This window comes from Ahaetulla prasina, chromosome 3, assembly GCF_028640845.1.
Source record: "Ahaetulla prasina isolate Xishuangbanna chromosome 3, ASM2864084v1, whole genome shotgun sequence".
Classification (NCBI taxonomy): Eukaryota; Metazoa; Chordata; class Lepidosauria; order Squamata; family Colubridae; genus Ahaetulla; species Ahaetulla prasina.
The window spans coordinates 212,906,046-212,928,170 of record NC_080541.1 but is presented as its reverse complement, the minus strand read 5'-3'; the positions used below and the strand labels follow the sequence as shown (position 1 = coordinate 212,928,170).

Below are 22,125 nucleotides of genomic sequence, written 5' to 3'. Positions count from 1 at the left end.
GCCTGCTGCTACCAATAGCCTCCCATCGACCCGTGCGCTCCCACAGAGAGAGTCTCTTCAGGGTGCCGTCGGTCAAACGATGTAGACTGGTGACCCCCAGGGAGAGAGCCTTCTCTGTGGGGGCTCCTGCCTTCTGGAATGAGCTGCCTCTGAGGATACGTCAACTTCCTGATCTCCGGACCTTTTGCCGCGAGCTAAAGACCTTTCTATTTCATCGTGCAGGGCTGGCTTAATGAAGTTTTTTATTGGGGTTTTATTATAGTCTTATATTTCTTCAGCTTTTAATTTAAGTAGTTTTTAAATATTTTTTAACTTTTCTGAGGTGTGCTTTTACCCTGGCTGTAAACCGCCCTGAGTCCTTCGGGAGAAGGGTGGTATATAAATAAAATTAATTAATTAATTAATTAATTAATTAAATAAATACATACATACATACATACAATGCAGTCTGGCTTCTTAACCCACAGCTGCTCTGTCTTATTGAACTGAAATTTTGTACTTCCTACCTTAACAGGATGCACGTAGCAGCATCCAATATTTGGATGACATAGAAAGCTTTGAAAGAAATCTAAAGGGAAGACACTGGTTATTATCTATAAAGCCCTATGTGATACAGGATCTTATTTTCAGGGCTACCTCTTCCCATTTTTTATTTATTTATTTATTTATTTGATTTTTATACCGCCCTTCTCCCGAAGGACTCAGGGCGGTGTACAGGCAAAAATAAAACAGATAATACAATATACAATTTAAAAAGCAGATTAAAAAACTTATTTTAAAATTAGCCTGATAAGTTAAAATATACTAGACTAAAAAACCCCATTAAAATTAATTAATAAAATTTAAAATTTAAAATTAATAAAATTCAATTCAAGCCAGCCCCGCGCGAATGAAAAGATGTGTCTTCAGTTCGCGACGGAAAGTCCGAAGGTCAGGTATTTGGCGTAAACCCGGGGGAAGCTCGTTCCAGAGTGTGGAGCCCCACAGAAGGACCTTCCTGGGGCTGCCAGCCAACATTGTTTGGTGGACGGCACCCTGAGAAGTCCCTCTCTGTGAGAGCGTACGGGTCGGTGGGAGGCATGTGGTAACAGCAGGCGGTCCCGTAAGTACCCAGGCCCTAAGCCATGGAGCACTTTAAAGGTCATAACCAACACTTTAAAGTGCACTCGAAAGGCCACAGGTAGCCAGTGCAGTCTGCGCAGGAGCGGTGTTACGTGGGAGCTACGCGTAGCTCCCTCTATCACCCGCGCAGCTGCATTCTGGACTAGCTGAAGCCTCCGAGTGCACTTCAAGGGGAGCCCCATGTAGAGAGCATTACAATAATCCAAGCGAGAGGTAATGAGCGCATGTGTGACTGTGCACAAGGCATCCCGATCAAGAAAGGGGCGCAACTGCCGAACCAGGCGAACCTGGTGGAAGGCCCTCCTGGAGACGGCCGTCAAATGATCTTCAAACGACAGCCGATCATCCAGGAGGACACCTAAGTTGCGCACCCTATCCTTTGGGGCCAGTAACTCGCCTCCAACAGTCAGCCGCGGCTGCAGCTGACTGAATCGGGATGCCGGCATCCACAGCCACTCCGTCTTGGAGGGATTAAGCTTGAGCCTGTTTCTCCCCATCCAGACCCGTACGGCTTCCAAACACCGGGACAGCACTTCAACAACTTCATCGGGGTGGCCCGGGGAGGAAAAGTACAGCTGAGTGTCATCAGCGTACTGCTGGTATCTCACCCCGAAGCCACTGATGATCTCACCCAACGGCTTCATGTAGATGTTGAACAGCAGGGGCGAGAGAATCGACCCCTGCGGTACCCCACAAGTGAGGCACCTCGCGGTCGACCTCTGCCCCCCTGTCAACACTGTCTGCGACCGGTCGGAGAGATAGGAGGAGAACCACCGGTACACGGTGCCTCCCTCCCAATCCCCCAACCGGGCGCAGCAAGATACCATGGTCGATGGTATCAAAAGCCGCTGAGAGGTCTAATAGGACCAGGGCAGAGGTACCCTGTCCCTGGCCCTCCAGAGATCATCCACCAATGCGACCAAAGCTGTCTCCGTGCTGTATCCGGGTGGAAGCCGGACTGGAGCAGGTCTAGATAGACATCTTCATCCAGGTATTGGGGTAGCTGTCGCCACAGCACTCTCTACAACCTTCGCCACAAAGCGAAGGTTGGAACTGACGATAATTACCCAAAATAGCTGGGTCCAGGAGGGCTTCTTGAGGAGGGTCTCACCACCGCCTCTTTCAAGGCGGCAGGAAAACCCTTCCAACAGAAGCGTTGATAATCCTCTGGAGCCAGCCTCGTGTCACCTCCTGAGTGGCCAGTACCATCCAGGAAGGGCATGGGTCCAGTAAACATGTCGTGGCGTGAAGCCTCCCCAACAACCTGTCCACGTCGTCGGGAGCCACAGGGTCAAACTCATCCCAAACAGACTCGACAAGACGTGCCTCCTCTCCCTCGCTTGGATCATCCCAATTTGGTCCAGACCGTCCGGAGCTGAGCGATTTTATCGTATAGATAACCACTAAACTCCTCGGCTCGTCCCTGCAAAGGGTCATCCGCACCTCCTGGTGAAGGAGGCGGGTCACCAAACAGGCGGCGGGCGGTTATCTGCCGGCGCAATGAGGGTGGAGGCGTGGGCGCCTCGCCTCCCTCATTGCCACTAGGTAGGTCCTAGAATAGGACCTAACTAGTGTCCGATCAACCGGGCGACTGGACCTCCAGGTGCTCTCTAGGCGTCTTCTCCGGCGTTTCATCTCCCTCAGCCCCTCGGAGAACCAAGGGGCCGGACGAGATCTGCGCGGGTCAGAGGCCGCAAAGGCACGACACGGTCAAGGCCCCAGCCGCGGCCTGTTCCCAGAAATTTTGTACTTCCTACCTTAACAGGATGCACGTAGCAGCATCCAATATTTGGATGACATAGAAAGCTTTGAAAGAAATCTAAAGGGAAGACACTGGTTATTATCTATAAAGCCCTATGTGATACAGGATCTTATTTTCAGGGCTACCTCTTCCCATTTTTTATTTATTTATTTATTTATTTGATTTTTATACCGCCCTTCTCCCGAAGGACTCAGGGCGGTGTACAGGCAAAAATAAAACAGATAATACAATATACAATTTAAAAAGCAGATTAAAAAACTTATTTTAAAATTAGCCTGATAAGTTAAAATATACTAGACTAAAACACCCCATTTAAAGTTAATTAATAAAATTTAAAATTTAAAATTAATAAAATTCAATTCAAGCCAGCCCCGCGCGAATGAAAAGATGTGTCTTCAGTTCGCGACGGAAAGTCCGAAGGTCAGGTATTTGGCGTAAACCCGGGGGAAGCTCGTTCCAGAGTGTGGGAGCCCCCACCGAGAAGGACCTTCCCCTGGGGGCCGCCAGCCGACATTGTTTGGCGGACGGCACCCTGAGAAGTCCCTCTCTGTGAGAGCGTACGGGTCGGTGGGAGGCATGTGGTAACAGCAGGCGGTCCCGTAAGTACCCAGGCCCTAAGCCATGGAGCACTTTAAAGGTCATAACCAACACTTTAAAGTGCACTCGAAAGGCCACAGGTAGCCAGTGCAGTCTGCGCAGGAGCGGTGTTACGTGGGAGCTACGCGTAGCTCCCTCTATCACCCGCGCAGCTGCATTCTGGACTAGCTGAAGCCTCCGAGTGCACTTCAAGGGGAGCCCCATGTAGAGAGCATTACAATAATCCAAGCGAGAGGTAATGAGCGCATGAGTGACTGTGCACAAGGCATCCCGATCAAGAAAGGGGCGCAACTGCCGAACCAGGCGAACCTGGTGGAAGGCCCTCCTGGAGACGGCCGTCAAATGATCTTCAAACGACAGCCGATCATCCAGGAGGACACCTAAGTTGCGGTTATCTGCCGACGCAATGAGGGTGGAGGCGTAGGAGCGCCTCGCCTCCCTCATTGCCACTAGGTAGGTCCTAGAATAGGACCTAACTAGTGTCCGATCAGCTTCGGAACGACTGGACCTCCAGGTGCTCTCTAGGCGTCTTCTCCGGCGTTTCATCTCCCTCAGCCCCTCGGAGAACCAAGGGGCCGGACGAGATCTGCGCCGGGTCAGAGGCCGCAAAGGCACGACACGGTCCAAGGCCCCAGCCGCGGCCTGTTCCCAGGCCACGACTAGTTCCTCAGTCGTGCCGTGGGCCAGATCCTCAGGGAATGGCCCAAGCTCCGTCAGGAACCTCTCGGGGTCCATCAGGCGCCTGGGACGGAACCAACGTATAGGTTCCGTCTCCCTGCGATGGTGAGTGGCGGTTCGGAAGTCTAGGCGAAGGAGAAAATGATCGGACCATGACATTGGTTCTGTTACTAAATCATCTAATTCCAGATCATTTAACCACTGTCCAGAGATATAAATCAGATCCAGCGTGCCTCCCCCCATGTGCGTAGGGCCATCATTTATTCGAATCAGGTCCAAGGCCGTCATGGAAGCCTGGAACTCCCGAGCTGCCGTCGATAACAAGCCAGCCGATGGCAGGTTGAAATCCCCCATGACTATAAGTCTGGGGGTCTCAACTGCCACAGCGGCAAGTACCTCCAATAGCTCAGGCAGGGCTGTGGTCACGCAGCAAGGAGCCAGGTACGCGATCAACAAGCCCATGACAGCAGGCCCCACAAACTCTAATAAGGCACTGAGACTCTGGGGTCCTTTCCTGAAACAATGCCATCTGATGGGACTTAAAGATGCATGTCCTTTCTGTTGTGGCACTTGCCCTTAAGATGTGTCCCTACATTTTTGGACATTTAGAAAGGTATGAAAAAACCTGGTGGTTTTTGGGGGTATTGGGTCACTGGATGGCTGGAATTCTTATCAGGAAGAGGATATCCCAATCATGTACTGTTGCTGTGATTTCTTTTCAATATTTCTCTTTCTCTTTGATCTCTGGAGGGCCAGGGATAAGGGTTACTCCTCTGCCCTGGTCCTATTAGACCTCTCAGCGGCTTTTGATACCATCGACCATGGTATCCTGCTGCGCCGGTTGGAGGGGTTGGGAGTGGGAGGCACCGTTTATCGGTGGTTCTCCTCCTACCTCTCTGACCGGACGCAGACAGTGTTGACAGGGGGGCAGAGATCGACTCCAAGGTGCCTCATGTGTGGGGTGCCGCAGGGGTCGATTCTCTCACCCCTCCTGTTCAACATCTATATGAAGCCACTGGGTGAGATCATCAGTGGCTTTGGGGTGAGATACCAACTGTACGCTGATGATACTCAGCTGTACTTTTCCACCCCAGGCCACCTCAGTGAAGCTGTCGAAGTACTGTCCCGGTGTTTGGAGGCCGTATGGGTCTGGATGGGGAGGAACAGGCTCAAACTTAATCCCTCCAAGATGGAGTGGCTGTGGATGCCGGCGCCTCGGTACAGTCAGCTGCAGATGCGGCTGTCGGGGGTGAGTCGCTGGCCCCAATGGAGAAGGTACGCAACTTGGGCGTGCTCCTGGTTGGTCGGTTGTCCTTTGAAGACCATTTGGCGACCGTCTCCAGGAGAGCTTTTTATCAGGTTCGCCTGATCCGCCAGTTGCGTCCCTTCCTGGACCGGGATGCCTTATGCACGGTCACTCATGCTCTCGTAACTTCTCGCCTGGACTACTGCAATGCTCTCTACATGGGGCTCCCCTTGAAGAGCACCCGGAGACTTCAGCTAGTCCAGAATGCGGCTGCGCGGGTTATTGAGGGAGCGGCTCGGAGCTCCCACGTAACACCTATCCTGCGCAGACTGCACTGGCTACCTGTTGTTTTCCAGGTGCGCTTCAAGGTATTGGTTACCACCTTTAAAGCGCTCCATGGCTTAGGGCCGGGCTACTTACGGGACCGTCTACTGCCGGCCTCTATCTCCCATCGTCCGGTGCGTTCCCACAGAGAGGGACTCCTCAGGGTGCCGTCAGCCAAACAGTGTCGACTGGCGGCCCCCAGGGGGAGGGCCTTCTCTGTGGGGGCTCCGACCCTGTGGAACGAACTTCCCCTCGGGCTTCGACAACTACCTGACCTTAGGACCTTTCGCCGCGAACTTAAAACCTATTTATTTCGTATGGCTGGACTAGCTTGATTTTACTTTTAAATTTTAATTGAATTTGATGGGTTTTTAAATTTTTGTAATTTTGTGGGGTGTATTGTTATTTTAAATTTTTGGGCAAATTTAAATCATTCTTTTAAGGGTTGTTTTTAGCTATTGTGTATGTTTGTATTTTATCTGCCTGTTCACTGCCCTGAGTCCTTCGGGAGAAGGGCGGTATACAAATTAAAATATTATTATTATTATTATTATTATTATTATTATTATTATTATTATTATTATTATTATTATTATTATTATTATTATTATTATTATTATTATTATTAAATATGCCTGTCAGCTTGCTTTTACTCTTTTTAATATCTAACCTTAAAATATTTAAATAGAATTCCCGTTGTCCATAAATTGATTTTTTAAAAATACCTGCATCATCCTGTATTGTAATCTCGGATTGTAAATTAACTACAACTGAGAAAACCATGCACTGAATTAGTAAAAGAAAAAAAACTTCGAAAGTGTGAAAATTTATCAACAGAACCAGTTTTTACTAGAAGCTTATAATTTTGTTACATCAAAGGAACATGCAGTAATGCTGCCGCTATAAACAGCAAAGAGAATTCATCATAAAAGTTGTAAACAGCAGCTGCTCATTCTCCTTACTGAAAGTACAAATACTGACTCTGTTGTCACAAATAACTTTTGCACACATGAAAAATCAGCTGAAAAATCAGCTGATTTTTCAGCTATGAGGCAGTTAAAATGTTTAAAAACACAATGTGTCCACTCTTACTTGATTACAGATATAAACATTAAAGTAACTTCTATCGAGGTTCCGTGAAAAGTTGCTAATGGTTCCATAACTGAGCCCAAAATTTCCATTGCTAAGCAAGACAATTGTTAAGTGAGTTTCGCCCATTTTATGACCCTTTTTGCTACAGTTGTTAAGTGAAACATTAAAGTTAAGTTAATACATGGATGCTAAGTGAATCAGGCTTCCCCGCTGACTTTGCTTGTGAGAAGGTTGAAAAAGGTGATCATATGACCCTGGGGCACTGCAATTATCATAAATACATACTGGTTGCTGAGCATCCAAATTTCGATCATGTGACCATGGGGATGCTACAACGGTTGTACGTGTGAAAAATGGTGATTTTTATCAGTGCTGTTGTAACTCTGAATGATCACTAAAGGAATGGTTGTAAGTCGAGGACTACCTGTAATTTAAAAAAAGAAAACTAGAACTTGTAGTTTTGGGGATTTCTACTTACCCCTATAATTGGGAGCAAAATTTATATTTCTAAAAAAGGCAGTTAAGTGAGTTCCATCTGATTTTATGACAATCTGATTGTATTACAATAGCAATAGAGGAAAAAATGCCAAATCTAGTCTAAACATTTGGCTGACTGCAATCAGTCATAATAATAACAACTGATTAATTTATAAGACCTGTATGTCCTCTGACTCTCAATGACTCTAATTAGCTCGCAAAAATAAAAAACATATAACAAATAAAGATAAAAGATGGCAGGTGTGATGAATGAGGTCTCTATCCTCATCTTTGCTGAATGTCTGTGAAGAGCTCTTCTTCTTTTTTTACAATTCAGTGAATTCGGGAGGTATCTGTCTGAGCTACTTCCAAATGTTATAAAAAAAAAGTTTGCCCATTTTGCCTAGATAATGTTTTTTTAAACATTTCTGTCAAGATAATTTTACACTGGGTTTAAGAGTTTATGCCTTCTGAAATACAAATAAGGTCATCCTTGGGATATATGATAGGGAAATTCCTCCCCCTCCCCAAATGAGGAAACAGAAAAATAACAGTTTCTGCTCCTACCTTAGACTGCAAAATGAAATTACTGCTAAAAATGAAAGAAAGATTGCAAAGGCCTGACTGAGTGTGGGCAGAAAGGGGAGAAGGGAAGAAGGGAAGAGAGAAGAACTAGGCAAGTAATTTGCAGGGCAGAGAAAGTTTTGAAGAGTGTATATATTTCTATAAACTCACAGTCAACTTAATATGGAACTTGGCTTTTTACCATTACAACCCGAGCCCAGACTTCTATTCTGAATGAACCTGAGACCTACTATCCTCTTTATAGGTTTGTAAAGCACCAGTGGTGGCTCACATCTTCTGTGATTTCATAGCAATCCCTAGGGCTGCAAGGCTCACTTACACATATGCTTGGAAGTTGCACTGTGGTAACTTTAGCATTGTTGCAGTCAAGCCTCGAGGCCTAGATTGTAGCTTGAAAGCTAAGGCAAGAGGTGGCCTCTGTCATAATGCTTGTGAATACTGAATACTTCGCTAAAATTTCTTAGCTAAGAGTAGAGGATGAATACTAGATTAAAGAACAGATTTTGAAAATATTTTTAAATGTTCAACTAACCCTTAAAGTAAAGGTAAACTCAAATTCTGAACAAATCCAAGAGATTAACAATAGAAAGAATACAACAAACGAACACTTGAAAGTAAAATCCATAGCTGCCTCTATTCAATGAAGAATTTTGTTCTCTGCCAAAGCACAAAATACTTTTTCTTATGTTTAATCATGTCTGATTCTCAAGAGACTGTCTGGATAAATCCTTGCAATTTTCTTAGCAAGGTTGTTTTTAGAAGTGGTTTGCCATTGCTTCCTTCCTAGGGCTAACATAGAGTAACCAGCTCAAGGTTACCCAAGGTTACTCAAGGTAACGCAAGGCTATTGAGCAGACACACTGAAAGTTGAACAAGAATCAATGTCTACTCTCTAAGTCAGGGGTCGGCAACCGCGGCTCCAGAGCCACAAGTGGCTCTTTGGGCCCTCTACCGCAGCTCCCTATCCCATCACTGGTTCACCGCACTCGTCTTTATTTCTTTTTTGGACTCCAGCCCGAAGCGGCAGGAAGCGAAGGCTGCCTTACGCATAAAGGTGGTGTAAAGGCAGGTACAGGGCAGCTTCGCTCCTGCACTTTCCTCCCCACCCCCCTCCTCTCGTAACCCCCTGGCCAGCTGTGGCTGACCTGGGAGCGTGCGCGCGCACACATGGAGAGACCCTCTCCATAAGCAAGCCGCTGCCCGTCCCATGCGCGCCTTTCCTGAGCTTTGGTGCTTGCTTGAGGAGGGTCTCCCCGCGCCTGCGCACGCTCCCAGTTCAGCCACAGCTGTCCTGGGTGTCCTGAGAGGAGGAGGGGGAAGAGGGTCGCCAGAGAGTGCAGGAGCGAAGCTGCCCTGTACCTGCCTTCACGCCACATTTGCACGTAAGGCAGCCTTCGCTTCCTGCCACTTCAGGCTGGAGTCTCCCTGTGCCTGAGAACGCTCCCACCTCAGCCACAGCCGGCCAAGGAGTTACGACAGGAGGGGGAGAGGAGGATGATCGTCGCCCGAAGGGAGGGGGGAGACACAGAGAAAGAGAGACAGAGAGAGACAGAGAGAGACAGAGACATACAGAGTGATACACAGAAGGGGTGAGAGAGACATAGAGAGACACATACAGAGTGATATATAGGGGGGAGAGAGAGAGATACACATATACAGAGGGAGAGAGACATAGAGAGACTTTAAGACTTGTGGACTTCAACTCCCAGAGTTCTGGAAGTCGAAGTCCACGAGTCTTAAAAGTTGCTAAGGTTGGAGACCCCTGGTATAGAGAATAGTTTTGTGGCTGGGTAGGTGTGGCTATGTGATCATATGACTGGGTGGGAGTGAGTGACCTCGAGTTGGCCATGCCTACCCAGATTTTGTGGCTCCCAGTGTCTTTTTTCCCCCTGTAGGAAACGGGTCCAAGTGGCTCTTTTGAGTGTTTAAGGTTGCCGACCCCTGCTCTAAGTGAGTCTGGCTGGTTGACACCATGAACAGAACTCTTCCAAACAGTAACATTTTTTTTTACATATATTAGTTGTGCTCTGTTTTTATTTCAAACTTACCAAAGCCTCTTTTTTAAATATTTGCAAATTGATCACACACTTCCTCTCAAGCTTGACCTTCTCTTCCCGTGATGGAAATCCTATTAAATCCATTATAGCCGAACTGACCTTCCCCCCAGTCTCTGCCATTCTTTGACAATGCTTCAGACTGCAGGACCCCACCCTTCCCTGGCAGTGCATTAGGCGAAAATGAGAAGAGACAGTCATAGAAACAACAGCATAGTAAAATACTATGAAAGGAGAAAAATGGCTGACTTAAGTAGTTCTGTAATGAATCACATGAACAGGCAAGGAAATGCTGATGAGGCCTTACAGAACACACCATCCATTTCTTAAAAAGTGAGCTCTGCGCTACACAAGAAACCTCAAGAAGACTGAAGTCAGAAATTTCCTCATTAGCAAACTGCATTTTATTAAGGAAAAATTCTCTGCTTCATTGCACATTGAATAGATGTCCCTCACTATCATGCCCAAATATAAACGTATGGCTGTTCCTGTCTGTGGTGACTGGGGATACTTGGAATATGATCCCTATTACAGATACACCTCAAGCTCTTTGTTGATAGAGGAGGTTGTATAAAATCCTTAAAACCAGAGAACAGCAATAGAACTTAGACTAATATACCGCTTCACAGTGCTTTTCAGCCTTCTCTGAGCAGTTTACAGAGTCAGCATACTGCTTCCAACAATCTGGGTCCTCATTTTACTGACCTCGGAAGGATGGAAGCCAGAGTCAATCTTAAATTGGTGAGGATCAAACTGCCCCCAGAATTAGCTTGCAATACTGCACTCTAACCACTGCGACACCACGGCTCTCATAGGTTATCATAATCATGTGCCCCTTTTTCCTTAATGCTCACCATGGATTTTTAAGACTATTATTTTCTCACTAAGCTTAAACCATATGTATTTATGTTTGTGATGATGCAAACTGTGGTTAGAAAACCAATGGAAGAGAATATTTATAGCTCAGGATTGAACTATGCGATCCTTTGTGCTCATGGAGCTTGGTTGTTTTCTGGCAGATGTTTCATCCCCAAACTACTGTATTTTTCAGAGTATAAGTCACACTTCCCCCCACTTAAAAGAGGGTGAAAATTTGGGTATGTCTTATACACCCCCCCCCCGCTGGCCCCCACCCTTTGGCTTCTGCCCCCCCAGCAATTTATCTCCTTGCAGCAAGAAGCAAACAGTTCATTTCAGCTTCAGCACAGCCTGATTAGCACAAGCAGTTGATTGTTGGTTGGATCGGCCTCCCAACCCTCAGCTGTTTCAGGCTGCAGGGACTGCCACTGCCTGTGCTAATCAGGCTGTGCTGAAAATGAAACTAAAGCAAGCTGTTTGCTGTAACAAGGCAAATTGCTGGGAGGCAGAGGCAGATTTTTTTCCTTGTTTTCCTCCCCCAAAAAGGTAGGTGTGTCTTATACTCCGGAGCGTCTAATAGTCCAAAAAATATGGTAGGTAATATCATCAGTGCAGGTTAGAAAAATTGACCAGAATTTCCACTTTAATCCTAAATCTGAAGTCTTTGTCTCACATCATATTCCCTCCCATTGCTTAACTAGCAGAAGTACAGCTACAAAAAGTTCATTTAAATTAAAACAATTCACTGCACAAGTGCTCTGGATATCTCTTTAAAAATGGTCCCTTTACAGAAAAAAAACACTGTTCAGCAGATGGCCTCTTTTAATATTTATGAAATGGATACCATTATTATGACAAGCCCTTGAGACACTGATAACATAGTTTTCTGGGACATTTCTGTCCTAAATCTAGGGAAGACGGATTTAGGACCAAAGGGAGGTAACAAAATATTCCTGGTAATTCTCAGCAATTATGAAATCTCATCATCCTTGAATTTTGTCAAGGCCAAACATTGGTTACCCTTTCCTATCAGGCCGCTAAAACAAAGAAAATAATGATCTTCTAGCCTGGCTTGTAATGAGTGTGATTCAGCAGAGACGACAGTTGGTGCTCTTAAATATTTGATATTCACTACTTTTAGTTAAATGCTTTGTCATTCCGAGTTTTAAGGTCTCATCTATGAGCTCAAGGTAGATAGGCATGCAAGATAAAAGGAAAAATGCTAATGAAGACGTTTTATAGAAAGTTGTACAAGAAATTAAGATCACATCCTGATGAAATAAGCAAAATGAAACTGGTGACACTAATGAAAAAATCTGCCCAACTGTTCTTCCAGCTGCTATCTTCAGAATCTCTCTCAATAAAAAGGAACAGATCAAAAAATATTTCCTTATAAAACTAGTATTCTGGCCAGCTTGATTTGGCAACACATGTGTTTCCTCGGTAAGAGGGACTTATAATGACTGAAGTTACAGCAGTGCAGAAAAGTGACTTATGAGTAATCCTTGCACTTATGTTGCAATCTCCCCACGGTCATGTGATTAAAATTCGGGCACTTGACAAATGGCATGTCTCACATGATCAGCATTTGCAACTTTCCCAGAAGTTTAGCATTTCAAAAATCTGGATACAAATCTCTGACCTTTATAATCAGTTAAGAGTTTGAAGGCTCTACAAACTGTTCCATTTCATGTTTTGTACAGCTGAATTACTAATCATTACTATCTGACCAAGACATTAAAAAAAACTAATTTAGTGTAATTACAGCATTGTCTATATTCTATATACAATGGATAGACGGGGAATATACCATATGCCTTTTTCTTCTGTTACTTGAAAAATATATTAAAAGTAGAGGTTTATTAGTTCTCAGAAATATGAGGTTGGAATTTTACTTTAAAAGACTGATTAGTTATTAAAAGTCTGTTATCATATGACCCCAGTTTTGTAACTTCTGGAAACTTTTCTAATCCTTTTCAGCAAATTCTATCCTTCCCCAGCCTCATGCCTTCCAACTTGCCGGGGGGAAAAATCTCCAGAATTCTAACATAGTGGAGTCCAAAACCAGAGATTCTGGAAACTGTACTCGCAACATAATTTAAAAGTACAAAGTTGCAGAAAATTGTCTTACATAAGATTAGAATGACAATTTTTCAACAGACTGCTCTTTCCAAGTGAAACTGGCTAAGAAAGTACCAAAAGCAGAAGCTGTGTTATGTAGTTTGCTCAGTCATCTCCAATTATAATTCCATCTGAAAATACGAGAAATAACTAACTCTGGATTGACACTGAAACAGTTCTGTAATTTTTTAAGAAACTTTGCAGAATATACATGTCAGCTTTACACAGGCCATTTAACATCTGTTTATTCTCTTCCAGATTTATGGTACTCAGAACCAAAATGATTTTGAGTGGGGGAAAGCAGATGCATTTCTGAAACAAAAAAAAACAACAATTGGATAAACTTACCAGAGACATTAATTGACGTTCCAGCATCTATAATTCCACTGTTGGGTCGTACGCAATACCTGCGTGGAGCCGTAGTCTTCACTTTGAAACAGACATTTTTTTCTGTAGAGTTGCCAAGTTTCAGATTTGTGGTGACAACATCTGTGAAGGGACCTAAGAGACAGAATAAACACAACTTTGAAGGTTTTCTAAACTTCACATAAAAGTATGTACAACATGCAAAAATATTCAAGCCTGATTAGAACAACCCACTTAAGCCACGCTTTAGCCAACCTGTGGTACTTGAAGGTGTTGGGACTCTCAATTCCCAGAAAGTTTACTCTACAACAGGGGTGTCAAACTCAAGGCCCGCAGGCCAGATTCAGCCTGTGGGTGCTTAGATCTAGCCCATGAGGCCGCCCTGGAAACAGCAAAAGACCAGCCCGCAGTGCCTCCCCCAGGGAAAACAGAGGTTGGGAGGGCCATGTGCGGCCCTCCCAAGCTCCGCTTTTGCTGGCAGAGGGTTGCAGGAGGCCATCCCAGATGAAAACAGAGCTCAGGAGCCTGTGCTAGGGTCACAGGTACCCCCAACACAAGTGATGTCAAGCTGGCCATGTCCACCCTGGCCACCCCCCTCCCCAAGATCAAACACAACCCTGGTGTGGCCCTCAATGAAATTGAGTTTGCAAAGACAATACATCCTGACAGCCCTAGATTAGGGAAAGGCTCGGCTTGGCTCGGTCTTATTATCCATCTACTTTTCTACTAATGGCTTAAGACAGCGTTTGTTGTCTTGCTTTGTTCACCTCTTCTACTTTGTCTTTCTTGGAAGCTACATTAGGATTGTTGAATAATCTGTCTACGTTTCTTATAGTAATATATTAAATATTATAATAATTTCATTAAAATTACAATTGCAAAGATAAGTTTTTTAATTCTTAACAAAATAAAATTAAATAAAAATAAATTTTTATTTTATTTATTTAAATTTAAAAATAAATTTAAATTTTATTTAAAAAAATAAAAAGATGCAGAAAAGATGAAAAAATAAAAAAAAATAAGAACATAGTAATGAAAAAACCTCATCACAAGTATAAATTATTTTAGTAACTTATCCTCATCTCATAAAATATAACAAATAATGTCTTCCCATATTTCATCTCTTTATCTGTCAACAAATTCTTAGTCTCCTCATTTTAGACCTGATCAGCAAAAGTATATTAAAAGTTATCAGGGATAACAACACGTATATTTTAAGTTAGATGAAGTAAATCAATTTTATATTCCTTCCTTTTACTTCTAACAATCTTGATTTTTAGTCCCTTCAAATAATGTCTTAGAACTTGATTTTTATTTATTTATTTATTTGTCCCTTCCCACAATGTTCTTCAAAGCTTGACCAAGATTCTGTTGTAAATCCAATATAGGAAATTTATCCAGTCACTCTCTTGATTTGTTATTTACCTATCCTTTTTCATTTAAAACATCAGCTGGTTTCTCTTGTATATCCAGAGTAGCGTCTTCCTCTCTATCATTCTTGTAACTTGACCTTTTTAAAGCCACATTCATATGAGACTCAATCTTTTCAGCTTGTTCCTCTTTTATAACATCTTTTAAACACAGTCTATCTCTACAAAGGTGAATGTCAGCTTTGGAAGCCATACTAGGCTGAAGGCTTCCACACGCTGCCACTTTCTCCTGTGTGGGAAAGTAGGGGAGGGGGGTGGTATAAGGGATTATTAGACATAACAACATTCTTCCTGGTGGTCAAGGTCAGGCTGGGCTCGCATATGGAGAAGGAGTGGCCGGAGTGATGTCTCGAGATGGGACGGCTGAAGATTGGCGCATGTGATCAACAGAGGGGTCATGAGGGTGGGGATTTTGGGGTTTGTATTATTGAGGGAGGAACCCGGATCCCCAGATTCAGATTTCAACCAACTGTGCCAGATTACCTATGCTAGTAAAAGAACTTTTAAAGATGTTTGCCTCGGAGTCTTTTCTGCAAGAAGGGTTTTCTGGAATGCTGACATTAATTCGAATCTCATTTAGAGCATAGCGGCACCCCAAGCTGGGCCTTGGGTAGTACAAAGACTCAGCGAAGATGGAAGGGACGGGAGAAGTCCTAGAGGGGGCAGTGGGCATGGACGCTCAGGGATTTACCGACACCAGATTCTCTACGTCAGAAGAAGTGACAGTGAATGCTCTTAAAATTAACTTCCGGGGTCATTGTTCAAAAATACTCCAACATTAAAATATTTGGCTTCATTCTGTATTGTAAAAACAAGATTGCTTTTTAAGTTGAGGACTACCTGTCTATTTTGTTAGGATGTTGGCATAATGAAACGAACAGTGAATAGCAATAACTTGTTAGAATATATCCAAGAAATAAAGTGGCCATGAGGGAATGGTCTTTTAACAGTTAAGGCCATGGAAATTTCCAGAGTGATCCTGGGCTAGATACACCATCTTGAGCTTCTGAAGTGAAGGCAGAATTATTAACAAATAAATACATATATCTTTGAAAAATTGAGAAAAGATGCAACTGCCCAACTTCAGAAAAAAGAAAACTGGTAAAGCACAAGGGGCTTACTTTGGCTCTGTCCTTTAACCCATACACTACACTCTACAGAAAACTGTTGTGTGGCATTAACAGTAACACGAGAACTCCTAACACTTGTCTCTGCTGTGAACATCTCAAGAGAGCCACAAGGTATACAGCACTGACACAAAACCTTTTATTTAAGAAATGATCATATATTCCTGGAAATTTGAGTGTGTATCAGATCTAAAGACTGGCCAAACAAGACTGTCAGGTCTTGGCCTTTAGGTTGGCTTTGAATTGATGGAGAGGCACAACTGGGCAATGTGGTCTGGCTTTAGTTTTCTGTTTAAAAATGAACCCTAAAGTTTCGTAAAATATGATTGTCTTTAATATTGATGAACAGTTTATTTTACTGTTATGAGCTGCTCAAAGTCATTGAGAGTGGGGTGGCATACAACTGTAATAAACAACAACTGCTATTTTTTTCATAGTTTAGATTAAAATTAACAAAGATCGCATTCAATTTATATCACTGGTTCAATTGGGTAAATAAAACTTTATTTTTTTAAAAAAAGTACTTGTACAAAATCAGTTTACAATTCAACTGGGCCTCTGGTGTTGGGGGCAATAAAAGTTGACTTTGTATATAATATACAAATGGATGTGAAGACTATTGCTTAACACAGTATAAGCCGCCCTGAGTCTTCGGAGAAGGGTGGGATATAAATTCAAAAAAAAAAAAGAGATGGCTTTTTAATTGCTACTGCATCTTACTTGCTGGCACTGGTACTTCAAAATCTATGAAGAGGGAAAAAGGGAATACACTGAGACTCAAGACTAAGATTGTGGCATCTTTAATGACATATTTAAGCTCCATTTCTCAAACACGAAACTGCAATGAAGCAAATTTGCCACAGAACCTACAAACAAGTGTTGGAGAGATTTGCTAATTTATGTACTGATGCAAAGGTATGCATACAGTATTTAACACATAGAAATCCTATTTTATCACCATGGCAAATTGGTATCTAAGGTGTCAGACAAACAAATAAAAGGTTAATGGCCAAAGTGGATTTCTATTATTCCTGGAAGTAAGGCAGGGATTAACACTGGTACACACTTCGATCGCAAATCCCTTATATTAACAATATTTCATGGAAATAATTATTATTTTGCAGCTGCAGAAACCTATGACCTTTTAACTTGATGATCTCAAATTGCATTTTATCTGTACAATTTTATTATATTACCTCTTATTACCTCCACCAGCCATAAAGAGGGGAAAAAATGTTCTCATTGCTAAGTTGTTTCAATCATTTGGTCATTCAGGATTATTCTTTACTTGTAATTCACTTCATAGAGTATTGTAGGATATTCTACAGTATTTGTTTTAGCTACGGTAACCAGAACTGCATGCAGTATCTTGAACACAATGACAGCACCGATTTGCATGAATGGATTATAAAACTACCAGTTCTATTTTCAATTCCTTCTCCAAGGGGTTCCACCACGAGGCATCCGCACACTTGAAACATGATTCTGCCAATCTGTCTGTTGAGCAACCTTTCCTTTTCCAGCAATGAATTCAGACACCATTACCAGATATGTGAAATTAACATATTTGTACCAGCTGCACACACTTTTTTACACTCCCTTTGAAGTGCACTCAACATTTCATTGCCTATTCCCCAACTTGAGTTATTTTTTAAACATTCTTTATTATCTCTTTTGTTTGAAGCATCATAAACAATCTGAAGTTAACACTAAACTTGGTCATTTCATTGCCCACCTCTCTTTCTAAACTCTTTACAAACAAGTTAAAAGCACCAATTCTCAATAAAAAAAAACACCTTGGAGAATCCTCTATTTACATCTCCTGAGTACTGCCCTTTCTTGCTAGACTAACACTATTATATTTGTCCAGTGCTCTAGCAAATGTTTTCTCATACAGTGTTAAGCATATTAAGTTCCAGCTTTAAATAGCAGGGTATGAAAAGCCTTGTTAACACCACTTATAAATAGCCCCTTAGTAAACTGTATTATATACCAGCTTGCAAATTCTTAAGTTTCTGATGCTATTATGGGCAGAAATGAAAGGTCAAAGGTTAATAGCTTCTCTGGTCAATAGCAGAAAGAAGTTATATGTGTAAGCTATGAGTTTAGATTTTTACTACCCATTTATACATTACTTACTTAAAAGATGTTTGAAGAAGAGAACACATATGTAATATAATTTTAAATAAGTGAGATATTAAATATTACATGAGATACCTAGAAGGCAGAAATGAAAATCAAAATGCAATCTTGTATTCTCAAAACGCATTCTTCCAAACCAAGTGATAGGAAGAATGACAAAAAATAAATAACAAAATAAAATGTGATAGAGAAATGAAATTATTTACTTAAAAAAACAAAGATCAGATGCATGAATAGGAAATGGCTGTCTTGTTTGATAATAATGCTTGAAAAAAAAAAGATTTTGGAATGATAGTTGGCTGCAAACGGAATACGAGCCAGCAGTGTAACAGAAGCATGTTTCTGTTGTGAGCCTGCCTTGAGTACTATATCCCATTTTGAACAGTTTACGAATTCAGAGAAACTGGAACAAGTTCAAAGAAGGGCAAAAATGATCAGAGAATTAGAAGTTCAAACTTCTAATTTGTTAAAATTAACAAACTCAACAAACTCAAACTCAATCCCTCCAAGACGGAGTGGCTGTGGATGCAGGCACCCCGGTACAGTCAGCTGCAGCCGCAGCTGACTGTTGGGGGCGAATCATTGGCCCCAGTGGAAAGAGTGCGCAACTTGGGCGTCCTCCTGGATGGACGGTTGTCTTTCGAAGATCATTTGACGACCGTCGCCAGGAGGGCTTTTTACCAGGTTCGCCTGGTCCGCCAGTTGCGCCCCTTCCTTGACCGGGATGCCTTATGCACGGTCACTCATGCTCTGGTTACCTCTCGCTTGGACTACTGTAATGCTCTCTACATGGGGCTCCCCTTGAAGAGTACCCGGAGGCTCCAGCTGGTTCAGAATGCAGCTGCGCGGGTGATAGTGGGAGCCACACGTTGCTCCCATGTAACACCTCTCCTGCGCAGTCTGCACTGGCTACCTGTGGTCTTTCGGGTGCACTTCAAGGTGTTGGTGACTACCTTTAAAGCGCTCCATGGCTTAGGGCCAGGGTACTTACGGGACCGCCTGCTGTTACCGAATACCTCCCACTGACCTGTACGCTCGCACAGAGAGGGACTCCTTAGGGTGCCGTCCGCCAAGCAATGTCGGCTGGCGGCCCCCAGGGGGAGGGCCTTCTCTATGGGGGCTCCCACCCTTTGGAACGAACTTCCCCCTGGACTTCAGCAACTGCCAGACCTTCGGACTTTCCGCCGAGAGCTGAAGACCTATTTGTTTGTTCGCGCAGGACTGGCATAGGATTTTAATTAGTTTTAATGTTTTAACATTCTATAATTCGGGGTTTTATTTTAAATGTTTTAATTCGCCATTTGTATAATAAGTTTTTTAATTATGGTTTTATGTGTATATTGCTGTTGTTTTTTATTATGGCTGTAAACCGCCCTGAGTCCTTCGGGAGAAGGGCGGTATAAAAATTTAATAAATAAATAAATAAATAAGTTCCTTTGAATGGAATTGAAATGATGCTTTCCTTGAAAAAGGAACACTGATGTAATTCTCTTGAAATAATTGAAAGGATGTCTCACTGAAGAACAGGACCAGATTGTTATCACTTCAGAATTCAGGATGCAGAACAGTGCTCCTAATTAGCAGGAGACCAGAATTCAACTTGATAGCAGGAGAAAACCTGGCAACATAAGAGCAATTCCACTGTGAAATGAGATGCTGGGCTAACCTTCTCTGTGTGAATTCCAGTAGAAGCTGGTGAATTATGGTCCTTTTATTTGAATACCAACATAGAGCAGGGAGTCAGATTTGATTATCTAAACCTACCTGTGATTTCACTTAGCTTTCTCCTAATATTCTAAGTTTTTGTGCAAAGGTGGCCACTGAGAAGCATAAAAGATCCACATGTATTTAGTGGCAGATGATGTCTTTTCCTCTTAAAAAGCTCAAGGGGGATACTTACTGAACTCATATTATGATGATGTGGAGTTCCTGCATTTTTCTCCTACAAATTTAAACTATGAAAAAAAAATAGAATTTGTGAAATTATAAACATGCATACACAGACACAGGTTATAAAACATCTACACACCTGTTAAAACCCCAGGTTTTTGAGATGTGTAAAAAAATCAGACCAAGATAAATCACTTCAAAATTTCTTCTACCTTTAATATTTAATATCAATTGAAAAAAAAACAAATTTAAAACTTTTAGGGAGAAAATAACAATAAAAATGTAAAATAATGTGGTTGCGTAAGTGTATATGCACATCCTTAAACTAATGCTTTGTTGAAGTAACTTGATTTTATGACAGCATTCAGTCTTTTGGGGTAGGAGTCTATTAGTATGGAACAACTTGCCTTGGGAATCTTTGCCAATTCTGAAGTGGTTTATCTTGATCAGATTTTTTTTTACATCTCAAAAATCTGGCATTTTAACAGGTGTAGACTTTTTATATTGTGTGTGTGTGTGTGTGTGTGTGTGTGTGTGTGTGTGTGTGTGTGTGTGTGTGTAAGAGAAAGAGAGAGAGAGGAGAGAGAGGAATCAACTTCAATCAGCTGCAGCAATAACATTAAAGAACAGTCCTGGCACAAGCTTTTATGGACTGCAATCCATTTTCCTTTGTTGTGTAAGCAGCTTTCAGCTAAGAAAGAACTTAAAATCAGCATAGTGGTCCACAAATGACAAGTCATGATTAGGTGCTAATTCAATATTAAGAGAAAATTTCTTCTAGGCTTCAATGTGGAATTCTTTCCAGGTTGTGGAATATCCTTTCAGTCATGCCTAAAAAGTGGCAACTATGGAATCCTCTCTCTTATCTATATGCATTTGGAAACTTATCCAAATAGCAATCCCAGCTAGATAGCTGCATTTAGACAACTTAGTACAAATTCAAAATTGTATCCAGATTTGGACATGGTCAAAATTTGAATGAGACACCACCAAAAACACTCACTAAGCTATGGGCAAGGTTGGGAAATTTAAAAAGAACAAAAAAATTACAGTGGCAAACCACTGCTGTACTCTATTAGTACAAAAGTCCTGCATGGACATGTCTATGAAATCACGAAGAATGGAATGTGGCTCAAAGAAAACTCTTCACTCATGTGCAAAATACTGGGCCCAGTGGGTTCTTATGAAAATAACAAATGTTGTATAGTGGCTGGGAATCATTGGAGTTGGAATGTAACATATCCAGGGAGCATTACATGGGAGACAAAATGTCTAGTTATTTGAAGATTATTAGTGGTAGCTTTGGTATGTTTACAACACAAGAATCGGACCATAATCTGCTTTGAAGAATTCTGGACTATGACACCATGCTGGATTGTACTGGCAAATGCTCCTTCTACTTCCAGATTGGTGGACATATTACTCCAAGGTTTCTTAAAGTACCGTATTTCCCTGAAAATAAGACCGGGTCCTATATTATTTTTTGTTCCAAAAGATGCATTAGGTTATTTTCCAATTAGGTCTTATTTTCGGGGAAATATGGTACTAAATGCATCTGTCTAGCTGATGATCTTAACTGGGGCTTATTTTTGGGGTAGGGCTTATATTACGAGCATCCTGAAAAATCATGCTAGGGCTTATTTTCCAGTTGGGTCTTCTTTTCGGGGAAACACAGTAGGTTTCAATGAACACCAGTATTCGCCAATCCATTTCAACCACAATGAAATGGTCCAATAGGCTGAGAGAATGGGTTTTTTTCTATGGATTTTGGATCCATTCAATTGATTAGCCAAACAAGTGTCCACCCTATGAATCAGTTAATAGATATCTCGTTGAAACAAATAGAAAGATTTGAAAAACAAATAGATGATTAGAAGTTTTTTGCCTGAAAATGATGATGTTTTGAGATTTAAATGAAAAGATGTATTAGGTTGGTCTTGAATCCTGGAGATTGCCTAGATCAGGGGCGTCAAACTTGCGGCCCGGTTGCATCACATGCTGACCCCACCCAGTTTAGCAAAGGGGGAAAAAGTCCTGATACGTCACGTGACGCCACAAGTTTGACACCCCTGGCCTAGATGAATCCCTGCAATTTTCTTGGCGTTTTTAAAAGTAGTTTGCCATTGCCTTCCTATGGCTAAGAGAGAGGGATTGGCCTAAAGTTATCTAGTAACATGCCTCTCCTAGTTTCTAGCCTGATACTTTTAACCACACGCCAATACTTTAAAAGCTCATTGTTCCCTTCATGATAATT

At 42.4% G+C, this 22,125-nt stretch overlaps 1 protein-coding gene across 2 annotated transcripts in view; it reads right to left on the bottom strand.

The window, feature by feature from the left end:
* The window catches only part of VAPB (VAMP associated protein B and C), a 70,021-nt gene that overhangs the window by 22,437 nt on the left and 25,459 nt on the right, over positions 1-22,125 (bottom strand). For both annotated transcript variants that reach the window (XM_058177734.1, XM_058177733.1), the window contains exon 2: positions 13,265-13,417. In XM_058177734.1, coding sequence (XP_058033717.1) covers positions 13,265-13,417 — 153 coding nt within the window. The remainder of the gene's footprint in view (positions 1-13,264; positions 13,418-22,125) is intronic.